Below are 25782 nucleotides of genomic sequence, written 5' to 3'. Positions count from 1 at the left end.
TGCCTAGTTGATTGCCATTAACCCGAAGAGGACATTTAAGTTTTTTGTTTACAAATGTAGTCACTTTAAATAAAAATAATTCCTAATTTTAGATTTGTTATATTTTTTTGTAATTCAGCACCAGGAAAAAACTTTATTCAGTTTTTATTTATTTATTTTTTATTTATTAAAATAAATTGGGTGATTTCTTTTCATATGACACATTTCATATTAAAATCAGTGCACTTACTGCGGTTGAAGATTTCTTTTAAAGAATTTATTTGTAAGAACGTGCATAATTGAACTTAAATATTTCGTGAAGAATGAAAGGTATCGGTGTCGGGTTTTTTGTAATACTTTTATATACTCAGTACTATATATATATTTAATAAACTATTAATGTTCCCTAATTTTTTTTTATGAAATCAAGTAAAAACTATCAATCGAGTAAGAAAAAAAACTTAAGATGCCGTTTTTTGCCAAAAGCATTTAGTGTATGTTTTTGAGTATTTTTTTATAAGTAGTATATATAATGAGCTTGTATTTGAGATATTAAACATTAAAATCGGTCGAATAGTTTAGCTTGTAGAATTTTTTGGAATATATCTTGAAGAAATTTACACTCACATTCAAACTTTCATATTTCGAGAAGTATGAGAGATATCGGTGTCGGTTTTTTTTTAAATAATACTTGTTATTTATTCAGATATATATACAGGCATTAAACTATTCATATTCCATACTTTTTTTTGAGAAATCAAGTAAAAACTATCAATCGAGTAAAAAAAAAAACTTAAAATTCCCGTTTTTATCAAAAGTATTGAGTATATATTTTTTAGTATTTTTTTAAAAGTAATGTATATAATGAGCTTTCATTTGAGATATTAAACATTTAAATCGGTTCATTGGTTTAGCTTGTAGAATTTTTTGAAATAATTTTTAAAGAAGTGGCGCCATCTGTTCCTAAGGGGTGAAACTGCCGCTGCTGCGGGTCAAATCGCTCAGTTTGGTCCCTACTATCGATGTGCAAAGCGGCTTGCTTTTATCATGAAGTGCAGCATTTTGTTCATAACAAGTATGACTATAAAGGCATTTTGGACATTTTTAGTAATTTTAATATAATATAATAATATAGATATACATGTCTTACACAAAATTTATATTTATATGTAAAATTATTTAGAAAAATACCCATAAATTCTACTGCTATAGTTTAAACCCAATACCATCCCCCGCTTATACCCAATAAACGGTGGTGTGTATATACGGTGCTGCTTTATGTATGATAACATTTAGCCCAACGGTGTATAGCGCGCCACACACGAGCTGAATTTTCTTTGACTGGCAACTTTAAGAACGGGACAGGGAGATTTAAGCCTCTCGCTCGGCACGTTTTTCTCATTCTCATTCCTCCTTGTCAAGCCAAAACAAACTGTAATATTTAACTTTTTCCACGGTATCCTGTCATTGTATACAGCGACAGAGATAATCATACTATTTTTGTCTTACAGTAGCACCAGCACCCAAAAGAAAAGGATGACCCCGAAATATATAAATACCTATATATATATATATATAGATACAAGAATTTGCTCGTTTAAAGGTATAAGATTATACCTCTACATCTAGGAAAACACGATGTTTTCCTTTTTTGCGCGCGCATTCAGCCCTTTCTCATTCGATAGGCCGGTGCCAGTCACGGTTGAACCCTCTCGCGGCGCCGACGTCACGAAATGCCGCTCGAGCACGAACTTTAAAGTTAAAACATGTGGACGGACGTTAGTAGTCGCGAGAGACATAAGTATCTGACGCAGACGAATGGATCTTTTATACCGGGGTGAGTGCGTTCATTCTTTTCCTAGTATTTGAACCTATTCAATTGTGACGGCGTAACGTAACGCAGAAAGGTAAACAAAACACAGCTTTTGTTTGAATCTAGACGTAAGTTTTAGAAATAAGTTTGATAATAGAAATAGTAAGGTTGATGTAGAAATGTGATATTTTTTTATAATAAACGTATTATCACGTGATGAGCGCAATCTTACACAAAACAAAGTAGTTGTCACCAATCTGGTAGAGTTTCATCAGTTTGTTTATGTATGTCGTTATGCATTGTGTGTAGATTTATTCTGTGTGTGGTTAAAGTATTTTGTTGTTTATATAAAAGAGATTTACTAGTCGTTGCCTATGTCTGTATCTGAACCTCGGCATAAATGGGTTAATCCTATGTTACATATATACATATCTTAGTATTAAATATGTTGCCCAGACAGCAAAATGTGGATTGGGGCCTATTCGACTCGCCAGCCTAACAAGTTGTGACATGATCTTAATGTGTAAACTTATAATGATGTTAGATAACGAAATTTCGATTTTCCTGTATCGCGATAGACCCTCAGATTGTGGTAGTGGCGCCACCTACGCAGAGTTTCGCGCAATATTCCCTATAAAACAGCTAAATACAAACTAGTTAACGACCGTATCAAACGCAACCAACTAAACTTAACTAAAGGTTCCGTGCCCTAGTTATTCAAACTACGATTATAAACATTTCAAAATGGCGTAAAAGCTTTCATATAACTTTAACAAAAGTCCTTTTAATCTAAGTTATTAGCAACAAATACATCGCCTCACACGATCCATTATAAAATGAATCCCCGATTTTAAATAGGCGTTAAGAATCTAAAGATCAACTTATGCTGGTCATGCTATTGGATTCATAATCGAAATAAATGTTTTTATCAGGTAGCACAGTGATCATCAGTCAGACCATAAGTAGTTGGATCTTATGTAATAATTAAGGTTTACGAATTATCAGTAACAGAGCAGGGGTGCGAAACTCCTAGCTTCGGGCAAAGTCGGCTCCGTTCGGCTCAGCATTGCTCCGAGCAATTATTAGGGTTGGCACATCTTGACGTCCCTTTGCGTGCACGACCACAGATAAGATAATGACTTGAATTTTGACAACCCTAAATAGCTGAAAGGGATAGTGACACCATGATTCGACCCTGAATCGCTGTCAAACTTCGTTTTTGTAGGAAGTTTCCTTTCTGTACAGTAGTACTATTATTTATTCTGTGGTAACAGTGACGATGGCAGGTAGGTATACCGGAACTGCCTTGGTTATGGGTGCCCTTGACACATGCTACATAAAAGGGCTCGTGTCAAGGCCATGGGATGGGTTTCACAGATAACATATTTAGTTGCCTGAATGAGGTCATCTGATTGGATTGGTTATTAGATTTGATTTGATTCCATGTTTAGCACGGGGGTTTATTGGAAAGACATACTTACCACAACTTTTAATAAGTACTTAATACGAAAGAAATTAATTACAAATGATTTATACCGCCAGACCGGGTAACAAAATAAATCAAATAACTTACCTACTTATTAAATATTTGGCAATAAAATTTTCTTATGTAAAAAAAATCATCAAACACTAATCATAAACTTTCAAAAGGCTCTTAAAGACTACTCGGAACTCGTACAAAATTTAATTACCCATTTTGCGCACTTGCATCAAAATATCCCTTGTGCCCTTACAGGGTTCATAGCTAGATCACCATTTTAATGTAAGACCTTATTGTACCTATGAAAGCAATAAATTACTGATTATCTATATAAATCTAATGTGGGACAGATTTGTGGTATTTTCTATAAAAAGGGACCTTATTGTCGATGGCGCTTACGCGATTATTAACGATGCTCCGATATAAATACAATGACGCGCGGCGCTGTGCGGCGTAAGCGTCATCGACAATAAGGTCCCTTTTCATAGAAAATGCCCCAATTTTTTTTAAAGTCATTAACGCCTAATAGCATTGTGTGGTTGGTGTCTTGCAGGTATCTTATCATAGTTGTCCATAACTCCACGGCCGATTCGGCCACGGCGACTGCTATCAATTCCGTTGCTGGTGTTGCTGTCTTTGGTGTTCTCGCAATACGTGGCTGACGTAGCATAGGCACATTAGCAATGGAATGGCATGTGCTATATAAATGCTTTTATTTTTTAGTTGGAATACCATGCTGCAAGTCACCAACCGAATTACCGAAAAATGTAAGTTTGAATCTAGGTGTCAGATTTCCTCGCCTTTACAATTAACAAAAATAAATGGTTGCCTTTTACCAACTAGTCAATGCAAATCACGATAAAATATTTCTAATCAAAGTTGATAGTTTCATTCCAAATCACGATAGTCGGGGCGTCGCGCTCAATTTCTCCCTGGTGTGCGATTATTGCGCGAACACGCTGAGTCACACTCTTAGGTGACCATGACCAGTGTAACGTGACATCTTTATTTTTAACAACTATAATGTACGGTTCACACCACATGGACTCGCTTCTCTACTGCGGAAGGGCGGCACGCGCACTCGTCGACGCGTCGTCGCGAAGAGCGAAGTTTTTGAAAAATCGCACCGTTTTTTTAGATTACAATACGGTTGCCAACCATTTAATTAGCAATCTTGGGGATTGTTTCTAGTGACTTCATCGACTCGAATTCTGATTTTTTTACTTTCGCTCTATAGAAAAAAAACCGGCCAGGTGCGAGTCGTTTTTTCTTTTTTACAAATTTACAGTTTTCAGATTTTTCCCTGTATTTGTAGTGTAAGACGATATAACTTGCCAAATATCATAGTTCTAAGTTCTAAGTCAACGGGAAGTATCCTATCAATTTTGATTCCCTTGATAGTGTTGAAAAGAAAAAGAAGACAAACGAAAGAAAAAGGAAAAGAAAAAGAAAGGAAAAGATAAACGTCGTGACGTATCAGGCGGTCAAACGAAAGGCTCAGGAAAGAGACACATGGAAATTGCTCCACCGACAAGAGCTCTTAAATTAATGATGATGATGATGATAGTGTTGAAATATACTTTTTTTGGCACATAAACGGCCGTATCTTTTCTTGACGTTAACTTAGAAGTTTGATTTTTTTCACAGCTTCAAGGGGCCGTAGACCTGAGTATATGGTTTACATTTCAACTCGATACCTCCACGCGCTCCCGAGATTAAGAGTCTTGACAGACAGACGGATAGACGAACAGACGGACGGACAACAAAGTCTTTCCACGTCGACGATGGTACATAAACATCGAATCAGAATTGCGTAGCTTTCGACTCGCTCATGAAAGCATTATTCATTAAACGTAGTACTGACCACGTTTAATGAATAATGCAGTGAATAGAGAAAACTGCGTTATATTGAACAGCTTATAGGTAATGATGAAGATGAATTTAAATTTTTTGCTGTCACGAGACGCTATAATTTATGTAATTTTATAGTTAAAGGTGTGAGGTATGTGCTTGCATTACGCACGTTTAGTGTAAGCCATGTGTTAGCAAATTTAATTAGTAATAATAGTGTTCAAACCTTCAAGAAAAGAGCGTACTCCCATCTTAAATGCCGGCAACGCTCTTACAACCCCTCTGGTGTTGCGGGTGTCCATGGGCGGCGGTAATCGCTTACCATCAGGTGATCCGTCTGCTCGTTTGCCTCCTATTTCATTAAAAAAAAAAAATAGTGCCGCTTTTCCCAGTGAGCGAATTCTCGCCACCACCTAAGAAGCCACATAGATTTTTACTATACATCATGGAGTGACGTGCTTTACCTCCACCGCTTAACTTTACCGAAAAGACTAAGTACCTAAGCACGAACAATCTAGATATTTGAATAAATATAGAAAACGATTTACTTAATCGATTCCGTATTCACCAGACCATGGTATTACAAATTTTCCCGATAACCCAATATTCTCGAGATATCTTCAGCGTCGCTTGATTCTGGGATTAGCCGCCCGCGCCGTTACCTCATTGCAATTTACAAGTTAAATAGGTAATAATTATTGGAATATAAGAGCACTATAAGATTTTTCTAAACTTGTACTAGTTGTATCCCGCTTGGCCTTACAGGAGCCCATTTCTCGAACGATATTAGACTAATATTATTAGTCCACGAACTGTCAAATCGTATGGGTTATCATGGCAACACACTAATAATATTAGACTAATACCGTTCGAGAAATGGGCCCAAGGTACTAGGAATTGGGAACGGCGGGTAATTAAAAATCTGTAACATCATAATAATCTGTAACCAGGGGCCCATTTCTCGAACGGTATTAGTCTAATATAATTAGTGTGTTGCCATGGTAACCCTTATGACTTAATTGACAGTTCGTGGATAATATTAGTCTAATACTGTTCGACAAATGGGCCCTTGTAGGTATTCTTGAAAGTAAATACTTTTTATTTATTTATTTTACTTTACTTCTCCCATTCACGGACAGTCTTCAAGCGAGAAACAATAACCCGACGACTGGTGTAAAACGAAGGGGTAATCGCAGTCGCACCGCGACCAGTCGCAGATGATGCCTAATGGCATCGACCTGGGCTCTTCACACGTCTGCTGGGAGTATGTGGGCTGGCAGCGACTGTGGACGGGATACATGTGCTCTGGGCATTGGACTACGCCTGAAAATGATAACGAGTTACAATACTAATTAGTATAATTATTTGGCTATGCGCAAAGTGCGTGGTGGGGGAAATACAAACGACGAGAACACACAGGGAATAAAAACCGGCCAAGTGCGAGTCGGACTCGCGCACGAAGGGTTCCGTACCATTACGCAATAAACGGCTTCTGTTTTTAGTATTTGTTGTTATAGCGGCAACAGAAATACACCATCTGTGAAAATTTCAACTGTCTAGCTATCACGGTTCATGAGATACAGCCTGGTGACAGACGGATAGCATAGTCTTAGTAATAGGGTCCCGTTTTTACCCTTTGGGTACGGAACCCTAAAAATGAAGTTTCATGGGACGATATCTTCATAATATTTGACAGCTAGCAACTGAGGGCCTAGCCACGATGACAAGCGTACATCTTCTTAATGTTCGGAATTACAGATGCTTCGAATAGTCAAATGACTATTTCCATACATTATTTGAGTTTGCTTAACTGTCACCGCGGCCATGCCGCGGCCCTACTGTCATGCATAGAGTGAATATGTCCCTTCTATAAAATAAGTAAATAGTGGGACTTGCGGGAGACACTAACGAAATCGTATTCTTCAAAATACTTAATTAGAAAAATTCAATATTCACCGCTTCGGGCGAAAATCGAACTCGCTATACAATGATACCAATATCTTCTGAGCTAGGTACCGAGACACACGTCTGTTTCCTTCATACAACTTACTAAAAAAAATACTCACATGTCCCATTATACATTAAACACTCTACTTTCTTGTCCACCAATTCGAAGTACAAATTCGGTGCACAATTAACAAAGCCAAATAATAAGACGGTAATTACAATTGAGAGCTGCATTATTCACCCACTTAGCTTTATGCTTTAATTCCTTCTGTGATTCGAGAGAACAGATGAATAAGAAGTTGGTGAATGATTGAATGGACATCCTTCTGTTGTTCACTATCTACTAAGTAGATGTTTGTTTTTGCAATTGGAGAGTTCGGGGAATAACGATAATTGTTCACCTGTTTAATTATGATTATTTTTGAAAGTTCAGAAATGAGTATTTTTTTGCTAACATGGTACAAACAGGTCATTTTAAAAATATTTTTTATTGTACAGTCATCAAAAGTAGCTGATCAGGCTATACGTCAATAGTATCTACCCATTATCTAACAGCTTAGCATCGCTGCACTGACGCAACGCCACAATTGTCATACATAACACAAGTGATCACAATTCGCTTCGGCTGTGGAATGAGCTCCCTGCCGAGGTTTTCCCGAGGGGCTACAGTATGGGGTTCTTCAAAAAAAGAGTGTACAGGTTTTTAAAGGGTCGGAAACGCGCGTGTAATATCTCCGGTGTTGCAGGCGTCCATAGGCTACGGTAACTGCTTACCACCAGGCGGGCCGTATGCTTGATTGCCACCGACTGGTATAAAACAAATGTACAGTCGAAGGCAAAAATATCGATCCAGACAAATGGCTCAAAAAGACATATATTTTTGAAACTGGGAATGTATATATATTTATGCCCTTGACTGTACGTATTACATTGTCCCTAGTAAATTAAAAATTACTTTTAGAATCGTTTCATAGCACTAAAACCTATAAATTTGCGGTGATATCTAAATTTGTAAGGTAAGTACCAACTGCAGCATAGGTGCGTGCTTTACAGATTACTTCTTGGGATTTCTTCATTTGTAAGTACCAACTGCAGCAAAGGTGTGCTCTACAGTTTAGCATCCTGCTTTTAGGATGAAGTATGTCCCGGTTGACGGTCTATTTTTATTTTAGAGAAAAGTATTAGTTAGGAAAAAAGTGTCAAAGTAAGAAATAATCCTGAATAAATTTTAAACAAAAAAGGTTATATGCAACTTTTTGGTAAGACTCACCATATTCATGTATTAACTTGTTCAAGTTAAATATAACATAGTACGTGTTAGTACTGACAGAAATCGTATGGGGAAAACCAGCTTGTTCAACGGTTAAATTTTGACGGAAGTTCATCTAGCTATAACATGAATATACGAATATGGTGCATCATATCAAAAAAAAACGTACCTTTTTAGTTAATAATTTAATAAGGATTATTTCTTTCATTGACACTTTTTTCCTATATATAAAATAAAATAAATAATAAAAAATAGCCTTTATTTCTACTATTACATTTACATAATAATTTAATCACATATATATTCATTCCTATATATATTCGTTATATACTTTCCAAAAAAATAAAAAAACTGTCAACCGGGACATATTTCATGCTAAGGGGGTGGGGGGGGGGTGCGTCAAGGGGAGGGGAGGGGACAGCGGCGGCTGGTGATTCTATATTATGGGTGTTCACTATCACAGTAAAAAACTACACATTCAATTAACCGACACAAAATACGGTCATTGAACTCTCTTATAGAATTTCGCTATTACGAATATCTTGACGACCGATAGACGCTAACTGCAGTTCATTTTACAAATGGATTCTAGGTTGTGAATGTTGTTTTAAAATTTTATGGAAATATGTGCTAAATTGTTAACACATCGGTTTCGGTCCAAGCAAACTCACCGCACAGCCGTCGCCCGGCCCGCCCGCGCCCGCTCCAAACAAGACATATAGTCATACTTGTTATGGCCTTTTTTTGCCCGGATGCTGCACTTCATGATAAAAGCAAGCCGCTTTGCACAGTGCTAGTAGGGACCAAACTGAGTGATTTGACCCGCAGCAGCGCAAGTTTCACCCCTTAGGAACAGAGATGGCGCCACTTCTTTAAAAAATATTTCAAAAAATTCTACAAGCTAAACCAATGAACCGATTTAAATGTTTAATATCTTAAATGAAAGCTCATTATATACATTACTTTTAAAAAAATACTCAAAAAATATATACTGATTACTTTCGACAAAAAACGGCATCTTAAGTTTTTTTTTTTTACTCGATTGATAGTTTTTACTTGGTTTCTCAAAAAAAATGTATGAAACATGAATAGCTTAATGCACGTATATATTACTAAATCAATAACAAGTATTATAAAAAAAACCCGACACCGATAACTCTCATACTTCACGAAATATAAAAGTTTGAATGCGAGTGTAAATTTCTTCAAAATATATTTCAAAAAATTCTACAAGCTTAACTATTTGACCGATTTCAATGTTTAATATCTCAAATAAAAGCTTATTATATACATTACTTATAAAAAAATACTCATAAAACATATACTGAACCCTTTTGGCAAAAAACGGCATCTTAAGTTTTTTTTCTTACTCGATTGATAGTTTATACTTGATTTCTTAAAAAAAAAATATGGAACATGAATAGTTTAATAAATATATATATAGTACTGAGTATATAAAAGTATTACAAAAAAATCCGACACCGATACCTTTCATTCTTCACGAAATATTTAAGTTCAATTATGCACGTTCTTACAAATAAATCCTTTAAAAAAAATCTTCAACCGCAGTAAGTGCACTGATTTTAATATGAAATGTGTCATATGAAAAGAAATCACCCAATTTATTATAATAAATAAAAAAAATATAAATAAAAACTGAATAAAGTTTTTTCCTGGTGGTAAATTACAAAAAAAAATATAACAAATCTAAAATTAGGAATTATTTTTATTTAAAGTGACTACATTTGTAAACAAAAAACTTAAATGTCCTCTTCGGGTTCATATTTCATATTTATTTATTGCAACCATGGTTTTATAGGTATTACAAATTCTTGGCAGTTCCACATGGACCCCGTGGGGGCATACCAATATTACATGCATACTTAGGATCTAATCTTAAATCTATGTGTATAATATAAAAGTAGGTCAATCTAGTAGTTTTTATACATATAAGCCGAATTGAATCAGATAATTTTCAGATAATTGTCAGTGTATTAAATACAAAAATAAACGGGCAACTAATTATTATTAGGTGATGTCAAATTATATGGTTCACCGGTAGATGTAAAACTGAAAAAGAATAGTCGTTTTGAAGTACTCGTACCATTCCAATACTACAAAATCACTGATCATACATGAACTGGTTGCTGTAGATTACTGTTGAATTATTTTTGTGCCTAGTTGATAACCATTAAACCTATAATTTTGTGCCAGACCTATAATTCGTGGTCAGCATGCAAAATAACCCTGGATTGAAAATTACATTAACTTACTTTTGATTTGTACAGCCACATTTGCATGATTTACACTGGGCTGTGCATGGCCAGCTGACGCGACGACACCCACAATGCATAGTTTCGCAGCCAGATTTGCAGCCACAATGGTCCAAGAGGCTTAATTGAGACCAAATCGCTGTAACTGCCGACCATTCCGGAGTCCAACTCTCTTTTTCCTCAGTCCATCCCCGAAAAGATGTACATGGTATGGAAACTTCTGGTTTCAGAGCGTTTCCCCATATATGGCCCTCTTGATAAGCTGCTCGAAGTGCATGTTTATAGAGAGCAGCTGATGTAGGTGGCAGGGTTGGCAGGTTCTAATTTCTCGGCTAAATCAGATTTGTTCCCTGAACGACGCCCTCCATTGACTTTACAACGAAGGTGGACAAATTTGGTTTTCGTACTGGAAGAATTCGTTCAGATCAAGCTGCCTTTCTCTGGCCACTATAAAAAGACGGGAAAATAGGAGTATGTCAACTTTTAAGTTTTTGATTTTGTCAGTTGTCAGGTGTATATACTATATATATATAATACTACATATTTTAATTTTAGTATAAAGTTACCCTAGATTTGTGTTATTGTTTGGCCAAACGGAACACATAAACGTAAATGAAGTTCACAAATATTTGTTTGCTTCAAAAAACAAGCTTGTGACAAGCCTGCCACCTACATCAGCTGCTCTCTATAAACATGCACTTCGAGCGGCTTACCAAGCGGGCCATATATGGGGAAACGCTATGAAACCAGAAGTTTCCATACCATGTCCATCTTCTTGGGGATGGACTGAGGAAAAAGAGAGTTGGACTCCGGAATGGTCGGCAGTTACAGCGATTTGGTCGCAATTAAGCCTCTTGGACCATTGTGGCTGCAAATCTGGCTGCGAAACTATGCGTTGTGAGTGTCGTCGCGTCAGCTTACCATGCACAGCCCAGTGTAAATCATGCAAAGGTGGCTGTACAAATCAAAAGTAAGTTAATGTAATTTTCAATCCAGAGTTATTTTGCATGCTGACCACTGATTATAGGTCTGGCACAAAATTATAGGTTTAATGGTAATCAACTAGGCACAAAAATAATTCAACAGTAAATCTACAGGCACAAAAATTATCCAACAGTAATCTACAGCAACCTTTTCATGTATGATCAGTGATTTTGTAGTATTGAAATGGTACGAGTACTTCTCAAAACGACTTTTTTTTTCAGTTCTACATCTACCGGTGAACCCGAAGAGGACATTTAAGTTTTTTGTTTACAAATGTAGTCACTTTAAATAAAAATAATTCCTAATTTTAGATTTGTTATATTTTTTTGTAATTCAGCACCAGGAAAAAACTTTATCCAGTTTTTATTTATTTATTTTTTTATTTATTAAAATAAATTGGGTGATTTCTTTTCATATGACACATTTCATATTAAAATCAGTGCACTTAATGCGGTTTAAGATTTTTTTTTAAAGGATTTATTTGTAAGAACGTGCATAATTGAACTTAAATATTTCGTGAAGAATGAAAGGTATCGGTGTCGGGTTTTTTGTAATACTTTTATATACTCAGTACTATATATATATTTATTAAACTATTCATGTTCCATAATATTTTTTTTAAGAAATCAAGTAAAAACTATCAATCGAGTAAGAAAAAAAACTTAAGATGCCGTTTTTTGCCAAAAGGGTTCAGTATATGTTTTATGAGTATTTTTTTATAAGTAATGTATATAATGAGCTTTTATTTGAGATATTAAACATTGAAATCGGTCAAATAGTTAAGCTTGTAGATTTTTTTGAAATATATTTTGAAGAAATTTACACTCACATTCAAACTTTTATATTTCGTGAAGTATGAGAGGTACCGGTGTCGGGTTTTTTTTATAATACTTGTTATTGATTCAGTAATATATACATGCATTAAGCTATTCATGTTTCATACATTTTTTTTGAGAAACCAAGTAAAAACTATCAATCGAGTAAAAAAAAAAAACTTAAGATGCCGTTTTTTGTCGAAAGTAATCAGTATATATTTTTTGAGTATTTTTTTAAAAGTAATGTATATAATGAGCTTTCATTTGAGATATTAAACATTTAAATCGGTTCATTGGTTTAGCTTGTAGAATTTTTTGAAATATTTTTTAAAGAAGTGGCGCCATCTCTGTTCCTAAGGGGTGAAACTTGCGCTGCTGCGGGTCAAATCACTCAGTCTGGTCCCTACTAGCACTGTGCAAAGCGGCTTGCTTTTATCATGAAGTGCAGCATTTTGTTCATAACAAGTATGACTAATATGTACTTAGGTAGGTAACACGATAAACTAAAACACCTAGTTACTTTTATCACAGCGACATAACACAACCACGGTGTTTTTGCATATTGATCTTATTTAATGACATATAAGTTTTTGTTTTTGACGAACATTGTTACGAAAGTTCAAGGTTTTCCTTTTATATTGAACTCGAGTCGATTTTGTAAACTTTTTTCACATTCTCCCGTTAAATTCATTCATTTTAAATACCTCACAACAAACAAATTATGTGCACTTACTGCTTAAACTCTTGGTTAATTATTTATAATAAAAAAATGCCGAAATTCCATTCACGCGCGTACTTTAAAATTGACTACTAACTAAGGTCTGTTTACAAACAAGTGACAATATGGCGCGCACAATGCGCGCGCATTCGACGAGAGGGCGCAAGGTCAAACGGGCTACGGAGCGCCGCTCCAATTTTACCTCTTTCTTCATAGAAAATCTTCTGTTTCACGTGCGGAACTGTAGCGAAACTTCTCTTTCGCTCTCATTGAATTTCCTATTGATTTTATGTACTAAATCTTTTTCATAGGAGCGCAATCCAAAGCGCTCCGCTTCGCGCGTTACCTATGATTCCTATGAAATTATAGGAGTAGGCCGAGTAGTATAGGCCGTCTATAAACTTATAATGAATAAAGGTAATTATTTAATTGGTATTTTACTTTTGTACGATAGATCTTAAAGAGTAATATATTAATTAGGCACTATAATTTCATTATGATTATTTATGGGAGTGCACTGCACAAGCGCTCCTTAGAGGAAGCCGCGCCTGGGAGGGGACACTAGTGTGCGTAAAGCACCATACCCAAAGGTATCATACTACATTCATTTCAAGCTGGATGTAATTTGTTTTTCAAAAAACACAATTTGACCGAATGACCGAATCAACTGGCGCCGCAAGCCGCAATCGCATGCGGTGTGATAATCGCCTTTATTTCTGCGACGCAAGCATGTAATATGTATTAGCAGTAAACTAAAGCGGCCTAGTTTTCGACTGTTTGCTGGCAGAATGCCAAATCATTATCTTAACTATTTACCAACCTGCCCCACTTATCATGCACCCAGGCCATATTGAATTATTTACGAAAGTTCTGTTTGATTTCAAATTCTCGGCTATTCCGCGAAATAATTTATAAATACATTGGAGTTATAGAGTAGGTAGCAAAATGAATGTATACTTATGAAATATAATAAATGTAGAAGTAATATTTGTTTATCTACCTATCTGTCTGTGGCATCATACTCGTATACCTACGGCCTACGGATGAATCGATTTCAGTACATACAGGGTTTTGTAAAACGAAAGACTTGTCTATCAAGATGATTTTTATTATTTTAAGCAATGTATATGCTTAGCAATCAAAATTGCACGTATGTTAGGTATAAAACACCTCTGAGCCCGATTCAGCTTCAACAACGTGTTACGGTTTCGATCTTATTTTGATACGACCTTGAAGACGCGCTGATTGGTGCAAGCGAAATGAAGAGAATGTCGTGCGTGGGATGCGCGCCACGCGCCAATCACCAAAACGATAGTTAAGGTCGTATCAAAACCAGTTCAAACCATAACAATTTACTTAATCTGAATCTGATTCACTTTCTTAATGCGCAATATGTGCTACGCGTACTACGTCGTAGCCCGTAGCATTGTTTTTCCGCTGAGCAGCGAAAACAGTGCGTAGAGGACCTCTATATGTAAAAATATGCACTTAAAGTTAAAATTAAATAAAACAAATGGATTATATTAAAAACTGTAATAGATGTCATAAAAAAAGTGACGAAGCCCTCCAGTGGTGAAGGCCGGATACTTAAAAAAAAACAAATCAATATATTTATTAAAATAATTTGATTTGTTCCCAAACTTGTTCAAATGGATTATAGTTTAATAAAACAAATACGATGTTCGTTATCAAAATGCACTTTATTAACAAAAAAATCTACAGGATTATCTACGCTAACATCGAATCGGTCTTGTTTACCTTTTTACAGTTATGTTCGCGAATAATAAATATCTATTTATCGCGAATATAAATATCCCGTAAAATAGTTATCGCCGTTATACGTTTTCAATCAAAATTGTATATTCTGACTCAAAAACGACAAAAATACCTACATTGTAATTTTCTAAGAATATTGATAACAAAGTTGTTTAAGGCGATACTCGATCATAATTTATACAGGGTGATCAATCCAAATGGGTCAGTGTCAGTAGGGAGAAGTCAGAAACTATGAGAGATAGCGAAATCTGTTCTTAGGAACCATGACGTCGATTTTAGATTTAATAATAATGGTTTTTTTTTCAAAGCTCTGGTGGCCAAGCGGTAAGGGCGTGCGACGTTGTTGTTTTTTTTTAATTCTGACTTCTAGGCAAAGATCTAAACAATTATTCACTGATTTTATTTATAACTAGCTGTGCCCGCGGCTTCGCCCGCGTGGAATTCGGTCTGTGTCAGTAAGCGGCTAATCCACCCCTAATTTCTCTCCCTCTCCGCTGGAGGACTTGAAGTAAAGTTGACAGATGGATACGCTAGTATTTATAATTTAAGGTGTTTGCCTAGAAAAAATATTGTGTGCACCGGTGTCGTACGTCGTACCCCTTGCACAAAATACTAATTTGTAATACCTGATAAATTAGTTTTTTTATTGACAATCATATTTTCAAAAAAAAACATTAGATCCTCATCCAAAGTTAACCATTTCCTCGCTGTCCGTGCCCTCAGGCAAGTGCAGCCGACGCCGGGACTTACGCCGCCGCAGACCCGGCTCTTGGCACTCCTCTTCCTTAACACAGCGCATGAGCTCCTCGTCCAGAAGTAGATCAGCGTTGCAGTCGCAGCGCGACCAGCCGCATGTGAACCCTGACACATAGAATTAGATTTTACTCGTTAGGGCGGTTCCCTGAGCCAGAAGGCGAAAAATCTCCTTATATGATCATGTTTTCCTAAGAGGCGTTGATATTCGTAGAAGTGGAAAAAATATATGTAGTTCTTGACTATATTATCTTTAATAACATAGCTTCCGATACACGAATTATGACACTTCGCTCGATACAATTAATTAACAAAGTAACCTCTAACTCGGATTTTTAATCAAACTTTACTCGTTTATTTATTATGTGATACTATAAACAAAAAAAGAAGAAACAACAATCTTAACTTAAATAGTAGTTTCATAGCTTTCGAATTTCGATATTGTAAGGTAACGTTTTTAAAATAAATAAAAATCGACAAAATTCGATCAAAATGGACACTTGGAGCGCATGGTCTTTCCCGTTCTTTCTTGCGGAATGTGACGGTGACAGCGGCAAACCGATGAAAAGGCCTTAGAATTCTGTTCTGGGCATTTTTCGTACCTAGTCGGGTAAAAATAAGAGACGTTGCTGTATGGCTTCAGTAAAAATCCACTGTCAATATAATAATCAAGGCTCGGAAAAACGTCCGTCATTTTGAAAACATAACCATAATTTAGGACCCATTTATGACTTTTATGAGTAGAAAATTTGTTCTTTGATAGTCTACGGACGTCATTGGGGCATAATACATTTATTTGTTGACATTGGTCTCTGTTATACGGTTATACGGAACAGGGTTAGTATTTAAAATAACGGGCGTTTTACGAGCCTGGTAATAAGTGTAATAATAATTAACTAGAACCGTTATGCCGTTGATTATCGCGATAATCCCAGTGTGGCCGTATTAAAAAAATATGGTTCTATGTAAAGTCGGTTTATGGACGATAATTTTGCATGATAACGTGAGTTCCTATAATTGGCTTCCTGTATCAGCTATAATTTTTATGTTAATGGCACAGCTGTTGGATCTCCAAATAAATAAAATAAAAATAAAATAAAATGAAAAAATAAGAAAACATTGACGTAACGTTATCATGGAGATCTGTCCACAACGTTACCATGGACATCTGTCCACAACGTGACACTGTTTCGTGCATGCTATAAGACGTTATCACGTCGAATTAACGTGTTTCCCGTTAGTGTGACCCCAGCATTAAAAACAGAGTATGAGTGTATGACTGTAGAGTTAGACCAAGAAAAGTCTGCAACGATTTTGATAGCATACGCAGTGCAAGTGTTATTTATACGTCATAATTTTATAGAAGTTTGACCATGGAGACTATATAAAGGAGCCAAATCTCTATGTATAAAAAGTGTCCATCAAAAAACAGTAATGAGGCGGCGCCACCATACACCGAAATACTACCAAAAACAACCTACGTAATTTGGTCGGGTTCTTTGTTGGTTCATGTTATACTCATGTCCCAGAGCCTAACTAGCGCCGCCGGAGAGATTAGGAACTATTATTTAAAGCTGAAAGCAGTCACTTTTGCAACAATTCTACCATAAGAGATTGGCATCCTTTCTATACCATCCATAAGTTTGACGTTTAAAATAACAAGCACTGCGTGTGCTATCAAAATCGTTACAGACTTGTCTTGGTCTAAACTCAAGGTATTTTCGAAAGTTGCAATAATGGTGGTCCTATTACCTATTGGATAGACGTATCTGGAAGTGCAAGTGCGCTGCGACACCGCATCCTGATCACAGCGCGTGTGATACGGGTGCATGTTGCGTGGACAGTGGGGTACACCTGTAATCAGTGTTGGCCGAACGTTAATTGCAATTAACCAGTACAAATTGAACCGTAAACCGTAACGGACGGATATAGTTTACGGTTCAATTTGTACTGGTTAATGGTTAATTGCATTAACGTTTCGGCCAACACTGCCGGTAATTTAAATTATCATTAACTCATCATTAATTATACTTAATTACTACCTTTACTCTACGCTGGAATTTATAGTCCTTTGACTGTCGCCCGAAAACCGCCTCTTACGGTAACCTAGGACATGAGCAGGGTTCGAAATTATCCAGATAATTATAGTCTTTGATAAATATCGGATAATTATCCCAGGTATGGGGCAGTGGATGGTGCTATATTTATTTTCTGTGAATTCTTTGATAGTAAAAAATAATGATTGGGGCGTTTGAACTCTGGTGTGTGAGTACCTATGTACTCGTATATCGCTGCCTATTGCCCTGGGGGCCTAGCCAAGATGACAACCGTTCGCAGAGAAACGAAATGACCGACAGACAATCAAATCAATCAATATGCTTTATGTGTGTGTGTCCAATATGTTTTTTTATCGATTTCCCATACAAACTTCCACCTCCTATTCACCCCCTTAAAGGATGATTTCTGGGATAAAAACTACCCCATGTCCTTCCTATCCCATACCAAATTTCAACTAAATCGGTTCAGCGGTTTAAGCGTAAAGAGGTAACAGACAGACAGACGGAGACACTTTTGTATTTATAATATTAGTATGGAGTATGTGGATTCTAATGATTGTTTTGACTAATATGGGTGTTTACGTATTAGATAAAGAAAATTACAAGTGGGAATTTATTTTCGAGAATACAAGTTAAATAAACGACATCTTTACTTAGATGTAAATTTATCGATGTGTGTATTGCGATTAACTGTTGTAACATAATCTAGGTACTCTACGCGTTTGATCAAGATCAACAAGATCAGTTGCGGTTTACTATTACACAAATTACCCGATACATAACAAATCCACTCACATTCGCCTTTATAATAAAGACATCGGAAATTCTGTCGCGGATGAGCGGCGCACAATAGAAGCAAAGAAAGTAACGCAAGAACCGACATTGTCTCGAAACTGTACTAAACTGAGTACGAAAGTGCTCCCACGATTACACTGTTTTGTTTGTGTTTTCGCACGCTGAGCTCAATTGCGTGAAATGGTTTGTTTATGACTTTTATGAGGATTGCTTCCATTTAGAACTGGCATTGCGTAACTTTATTGCGGACAATGACAGTAAGTAACCTTTAACAAAAAATAACAATTCGCAAAACAGTACGTCTTCGTTTTATGGTTTTCATTTGTTTACCTACAACCATCCTACAACCACATTAACGAATGTCCCTTATTCTTTTTTACCTTACTTTTGCTCAGATCATTTGCAATACCTCGCCTTTGACGCACCGATTTCTCTGCTCTTGCACAAGTTTCGACAAAATAGTCACACCATGTCACAGCTAGGTAGCTTATTAATTATTGTCATATTTATCCTATAACTTTATTACAAATAGCTTTAATTACTTAATTTTACAGCGCATTGGCGCCCTTAGCTGTAATGCTGTAAAATTTTATTTCAATAAATATCTAATTTTCTGTAATGGACTAAGTAGATTATTTTCTGGTTGACGAAGCCTATACAACTCCCACAACTAAATACCTACCTAACAATAATTTCTCCATAAACGCTGGCTCGCTATTGTTTCGAAAATTAACAATAATCATTATTGTGAAACTTTGCCCTTTCATAAATATAAACAATACTGAAACTAAACAACAACCTTTAGCAGTCTTCGTTAAACCCTTGTACCAAGTTTCAAACTTCGTTCGTGCGAATTGAAGGAGCTATTATCTACCGAGAAACGATGCTTTACCACGAATCTCGTTACCTAATAGTCGATAAAAATATAGGCATATATAGGTGAAGGGGTAAGCTTCAGTAATTGCTTATTACCTACCTATATATATGCTTCAAGAGACCGGTAAATAATGGAGACTAATCTAAATCAAATTTATTTATAATGTCGACAAATGTTTGTTAGTTATACTAGTTGTTATTCCGTTCTGTTTCTTTTTTTTTTTGTATATGCGTTAGTAGTTAGTGGCAACTTCATTGGTTCATATATTAATTAATATTGCTACCTGTAAGAATTATTGTACCGTTTTTGCCCAAATAAACATTTGAACATCTAATGGCAATGGCATCACATCAGTGAGGTTTGAATCTCATTTATTTTGGATAGCGCTTAGACCACTTTTCGGGTAATCAGTCTAACGTTACCCAGTTGCCTGACCAGCGGCGACGTAATAGATTTTTCTGCTGGCGAGTATTTTGTCTTAGGATATTATTCTTCGGCAGTAAAAAACACTTGAACGGGCAGACTGTTGATTAATATGTATATGTGATAAGTAGTTAATAAGTACCTCCCTACATCTATCGTACGTTCCTTGCGTGAGCGCGGGTTGAGATCATGGATGACGTAAACATCAGCGGAGGTCCTTGCAATTTACACGTCGCTGGTGCTTACTAAGTAAACTATAGCATGCGTTAGATAGAGTTAATGTGCCTGGCACGAGTTTCTCGGCAGCCCCGATTACAGCGAGGTGCAGTGATAAGAATTATCTACGCGATTACGTAAACGGAACGTCTGTTGCGTTTCTAAACCTCGACGGTGGTTGTGCAGCCGCTTGATAAGCTTTTACCATAGCCAAGCCATAGCCTATGTCCCTGCAGCCAACGGTCGCAGTCGGAAATCAAAATAAAACTACCTTTATGCCCATCTGTCTCAGCCTTGAAGACAGAGACACACAACAAAATAAGGGCGGGTAAAGGTAGTTCGGTGTAAAGATACAAACTTGACCCCTGCTTGTCGCTTGCGTGCAGGTATGCCAGTTTCCTTACAGCTGACCGTTCCGACTAATCACCCGCAGACTCCCATAAATTTGCAAAAATCGCGTTTTTTGCGTTGCGTGCGTAAATCCATACCTATCCCTTTTATGACGAGATTACCCTTTGATTTGATAACGTCGAACTTCCTTGCAAGGTTATCTGTGACAAGTTTAACCTTTAATGATTTGTGTTATTTTTTCGTGACTGTTTTGTATAAATCTGGCTGGGCATCATTAGATCAAAGTTAGCTTTTAGACTTATTACCTAAGTATGTTTTATTTTTATATGAAACGAGCAGACTATAAGGTGCATGGCATCTAATAAAGTTCAGCGCGTAAGGATAAAGATTAGGCCTCAAGGGCTCTTTTGCTTAGCTTACTCAATTAGCGACAAATTACACTAGTAATAAGTCCTACTCTTGTTCACAAATGGTCATTAAACTGTGTCGATGGATTAAACTTAACGAACAGATACGATTATACTATAAAACAATCAGTCCGTAATGGAAGAGCTACGCATAAAACGCCGGTAGTCAACGATATGCCAGAGGACCTAATACTCATATACTTCGGACCCCTCTCACGTCGCTCCACGGATAGCCTGGAGAGAGTTATTATGACGGGTAAAGTTGAAGGCACTACACCTCAGGGCCCTCCTCCTACTAGATGGTGTGCTCAAATCACTGCACCTATGCAATGAGGGCTATCGTTTTTTTGCTCACCAGTTGGCGCCTCTGTTGATGGTGGTCCAAAAGACTAAAGAACAGCTGTCAGTCATTGAAGTGACATTTGACATTTCGAACTATGGAAAAGACCACCATCTACACTAGCGCCCCTAGCGGCGAATTCATACGCGTTAGCCCTCATTAAAACTGCACGAGGCCATGCGCTTGGCGAAGAATAGAAGGCTATGGAGGAACCTGATCTTCAACAGAAGGACATGATGTCACGATCCTCAGCATTGAGGGACCGACTGAAGAAGAAAACAATCAGATAGACCAGGGGTCCCAAAACTGTGCATTGCGACGCCCCGGGGTACACGGGAACCGGTACCAGTACCAGCTCACTAACTCCCTGGAACTCACCTATTCGCCAGAATCTTCATTTACGAAGGAGTCGGTGTCGTAAAAAAATTAAATTACTTTCCTAGCTTCCTCGTAGCTTTGCCAACGATTTCATTCACTTGTATGAAGATTATTAAGTTAAACTCCATCGTTGCAGATACACCGGGCACTGTCCTATGCTGAAATTCCGTTACGGCAAATGCTACGGAGACAACACGCGGCAGATACTCAGGGAGATCAAGTCGAATGGCCTGTTCAAGTGAGTAACATAGTAGTATTTTTTTGTAATGTATGTACCTACAACCATTGTAGGTACACGACGAAAGGCCTAAATCTGCTACATTCTAGCGCATAGCTTAGCGTCGACAAAGCTATTATCCTCACACTTTTTAATTATGTAGTCGCGTTTTCGCTAATTATAATTTTTGATATCTCATTGATCAATTCGTAATTTTATACTTTACTGTCGGAATGTGATTAATGTTATCTATGTAATTTTTTTGGTGCTGGCAATTTAAGAATTGAGGCAGGCGATGATGTGAGGCATCTACTAGTCGCCCACAAATATGTCAGCCCCAATATGCAAGCCCCTTAAACTTCAGACTTGCGGGGGTAGAGTTGATGAGATAGTTGTGTTACAATGAATCATCCCTAGATCAAGCGTTTCTCCCCTTCTAAGTAAGGTTACAGGACAAGTCATCTAGTTAAAGATATAAGCATACGTAACGCCTCTTTTACAGCAAGCCGCTAGAATACCGCCGCGGCGACAATTATGAGCTGGACCGCTTTCCGCGCTGCGACGCGCCGCGCCGCGACGCGTACGACGGCATCGGCCGGCAGCCCGCCTACATGACCGGCTACACCGGCTACGTTCCCGGAATGAACTTTAGGTAGGTACTTATCTACCCTTCCCTTTATCAGTAAAGAATAGAATAGAATAGAATAGAATTTGTTTATTCATTATAAAAACACAATACAAATTTGTATCACAAACTTATACGTATTTTAAATAATTATCGTCAAACATCATAATATTCATAATTATATAAGTACATATGTACATTACAATTTATTTGAACTTAAACTAAGGACAAATTATATTTACCTACTTACACTATTTTTTCTTTAAATCGACGTCAAAATTGGAGTAGTCATTTGTGAGGTATTCTTTAACGCTATACAGTGTGCGAGATAATAGCAGCGTTTTCAGGCGTATACGAAAAGAACTCTCACTTTCGATATTCTTCACATGGTAAGGTAGTTTATTGTAAAGTTCACAGCCCATTGCATTTGGCAAGCGTTTTGAAAGTTTCAGCCTGTACACATTCGGTACTATATCAAGGGATCTTTTGGTATGGCGAGGGTTGCATTGAGACCGTGTCTTGAATTCGTGGATGTTCTTTCTCATATGCATGATTACCTCCATTATGTAAACTGAGATAGATGTTAAAATACTCAATTTTATAAAGTGCTCTCTACAAGAATCTCTAAACTTTGCACCAACAAGTACTCTGATTGCTTGTTTTTGCATCTTCAGGACGCGTTCATTATCAGAAGAGCCCCCCCACAGAATTATTCCATATGATATTATTGAGTGAACGTAAGCGTAGTAGGTCTCTTTCAAGCTATCATCCGATACCAACGTTTTCAACTGTTTCAATGCATAAACACCCTTTGCCATTTTATTGCACACCATTTCTATGTGTTTATTCCACTTTAGTTCAGAGTCTAACCGAAAACCTAGTAGTTTAACTTCATTTACTGTTTGCAGGAGTCTATTATTACCTAGATTTACATTTATTGATAATGTTGGTTTTGTGGGGTGGAATAACATTATGTTCGTCTTATCGGAGTTCAGTTTAAGGCCATTTGCACTAAACCAATCTTCACACAAGTGTATGGCTTTAGCAATTTTAATTTCTAATTGTTCTAGTGATTCAGCACTCACTATGATCGATGTGTCATCAGCATATAACATGATCGTGCCATCAATATTCAAAGCTGTTAAATCATTAACAAATATGAGAAATAGTGTATTACCCAATGCGGATCCCTGCGGTACGCCAATTGAAATATCCTTAGCGGAAGATCTTACTCGCATTCCATTTATATTTAGTTCAACTGATTGTTTTCTGTTTGATAAGAATGATTTGATTAATTCTCCGCTTTGACCCCTGACACCATATATTTCCAACTTTTTTAGAAGTAATACGTGGTCTACGGTGTCAAAGGCCTTTGACAAATCTAGAAATATCCCTGCTACTTTCAGTTTACTATCCAAGCACTTACAAACATGTTTTATAAATTGATGTGTCGCAGTTGTGGTTGATTGACCCTGTCGGTAAGCGAATTGCGCATCTGAAAGTGCACCATTGTATGTTACATGCCTGATAATGGTATTTGACAAAATCGCTTCAATTAATTTTGATATTGTAGGTACTATGGTAATGGGCCTATAGCTCTCAACATCAGACTTTTCTCCTTGGCCTTTATATATAGGACATATGCGGGTTTGCTTGAGAGAACTTGGGTACACTGTTGATCAAGCCGACTGTTGTACATTGCCCCCCGAGTATTAACACTGACAGATAATAATTAGTAGGTATCAAGACCTTGGGATAGTTGCTATAAGGCCTTTTTTTTTTTTTGTTGACGGAGTGGGCGAATGCTGTTACGCACCGTCCCCCCGGCCGCGAGAAGGCCTTTGATGGGGGGGTGTGTGGGACTCGCCGCTCCTGTCCCCTCTCAACTGGCGAGAGGGGAGGGAGAACCTGGCCCTACCCACTAAACCCACTCCGGCGTTTCGTAGTTGCTATGAGGCCTATGAGAGCCCTATCTAGCCAGCAGTCTGTCCCGAACTCTTAACCTACCCTTAACAATAAACTGCTGATTACAAATACCTAGACATACATTGCCTGAACATGAGGGGTGATCTTGCTTTTGTCGCATGTTAAATGATCATGTAAATATTGTGATGTACACTATTTACATGATCTGTTTTCTAAAAGCTGAAATGTTATTTCTAGATACGGAAAATCCTATGGACGAGCAGCGGACGACTGTATAGCAGACTTCGAAGAAAACCAACGGGCGCTGCGTCGGCGTGCCGATTTGAATCGAACCCATGCACGATCTCGAAGCGCGCCCAAGATGGAAACCGTGCATTCTAGGGACGAGATCCGGAGAGACCTGAACCGATTTAGAGAGATCAATAAGTACAAAGGTAAGTATGTATTTATTTGCAAAGAAATTTGTTTGTATTTCTGGGAAGAAGAATATCTTCCCAGGTTTAGGTACGTCGAATAAGGTTGGCACCGAACCCGTACTAACAAAGCCCCCACAAGATGGAAACCGTGCATCTAGGAACGAGATATGGAGAAACCTCAACCGGTTTAGAGATATTAGGTAGGTACAAGAAGTTTTCTTGGCAAAAACAAATGCTTGACAAAATAAACCTGTAATCTGGACTCGTGTACAAACACACCTTAGTTAGTAACCAGTTTAATTTGCTAACGCAATAACCTATTCTTCCATTTTCATTTCAGAAAACACGATATCCCCCGAATTCCCACCCATCGCCGGCTACACAGGCCACATCCCCCGCATCAAGGGCTCCGAGGCCTCGTTGAGCCAGCGCTACCACTGCGCTGCCAAGCGAGGCCTAGAGCTCATCCGACTCGAACGAGACAAGAGAACGGAGCTCCACAATGCAGACGGCAACATTAAGGCGATCCTAAAGGACAAGGATAGAAAATTCTCGTACTGGAACTGGGGATAGCATACGGGGAGGAGAATGTTCTTTGGCAAGTGCCGGTAGACATTCTTCTGAATAGTGTTGATTGTTAAGAATTATAAGAGATGTTTTTTGACAAGTTGACTGGAACCTGACGCAATCTCTTAGATAATCTGAACTAGGAAAATTGATGAAAATAGCATGATTTTAGTTCGAGAAAAAATGAGACCAACAGAAGATTTCTTATCTTTGAACTCAACACACGGAGTTAACAAAATACCATAAGGTATCATTTTCGAAGCGCGTTAAACTTAAAGTCCTGTCTATTTGCCCGCTATTAAATAATAGCTGACAACATGAGCTACATGCCTAGGCACACTACTAGGATAGGTACTAGTTAGTATCGAGGGATTGTGGCCTCGCTGGGCCAGCGCTACCACTGCGCCAAGCGAGGCCTAGAGCTCATCCGACTTGAGCGCGATATGAGGAAGGAGCTCCACAACGCAGACGGCAACATTAAGGCGATCCTAAAGGACAAGAACAGGATTGTTAATTGATTGTGTTGTT

The 25782-nt window shown here is 37.4% G+C and overlaps 2 protein-coding genes across 2 annotated transcripts; one reads left to right on the top strand and one right to left on the bottom strand.

Moving 5' to 3' along the window:
- The first annotated feature begins 1654 nt into the window (after positions 1-1654).
- Positions 1655-25556, top strand: LOC134745398 (ciliary microtubule inner protein 2B-like). Its single transcript, XM_063679440.1, has 5 exons — positions 1655-1816; positions 21640-21741; positions 22223-22372; positions 24509-24705; positions 25028-25556. Exons 1-5 carry the CDS (start codon positions 1746-1748, stop codon positions 25258-25260), a joined length of 753 nt encoding a protein of 250 aa, XP_063535510.1. The 5' UTR covers positions 1655-1745; the 3' UTR covers positions 25261-25556.
- Positions 15536-18766, bottom strand: LOC134745229 (uncharacterized). The gene is made up of 3 exons (XM_063679223.1): positions 18512-18766; positions 17412-17513; positions 15536-15767 (listed from the first exon to the last, which is right to left on the bottom strand). The coding sequence occupies exons 1-3, from the start codon at positions 18597-18599 to the stop codon at positions 15589-15591; spliced, it is 369 nt and encodes a 122-aa protein (XP_063535293.1). The 5' UTR covers positions 18600-18766; the 3' UTR covers positions 15536-15588.
- Positions 25557-25782: the final 226 nt, after the last annotated feature.

Source organism: Cydia strobilella, chromosome 11, assembly GCF_947568885.1.
Source record: "Cydia strobilella chromosome 11, ilCydStro3.1, whole genome shotgun sequence".
Taxonomy (NCBI): Eukaryota; Metazoa; Arthropoda; class Insecta; order Lepidoptera; family Tortricidae; genus Cydia; species Cydia strobilella.
Note: the sequence above shows the minus strand (reverse complement) of the source record. Positions and strands in the feature narration are given on the sequence as shown.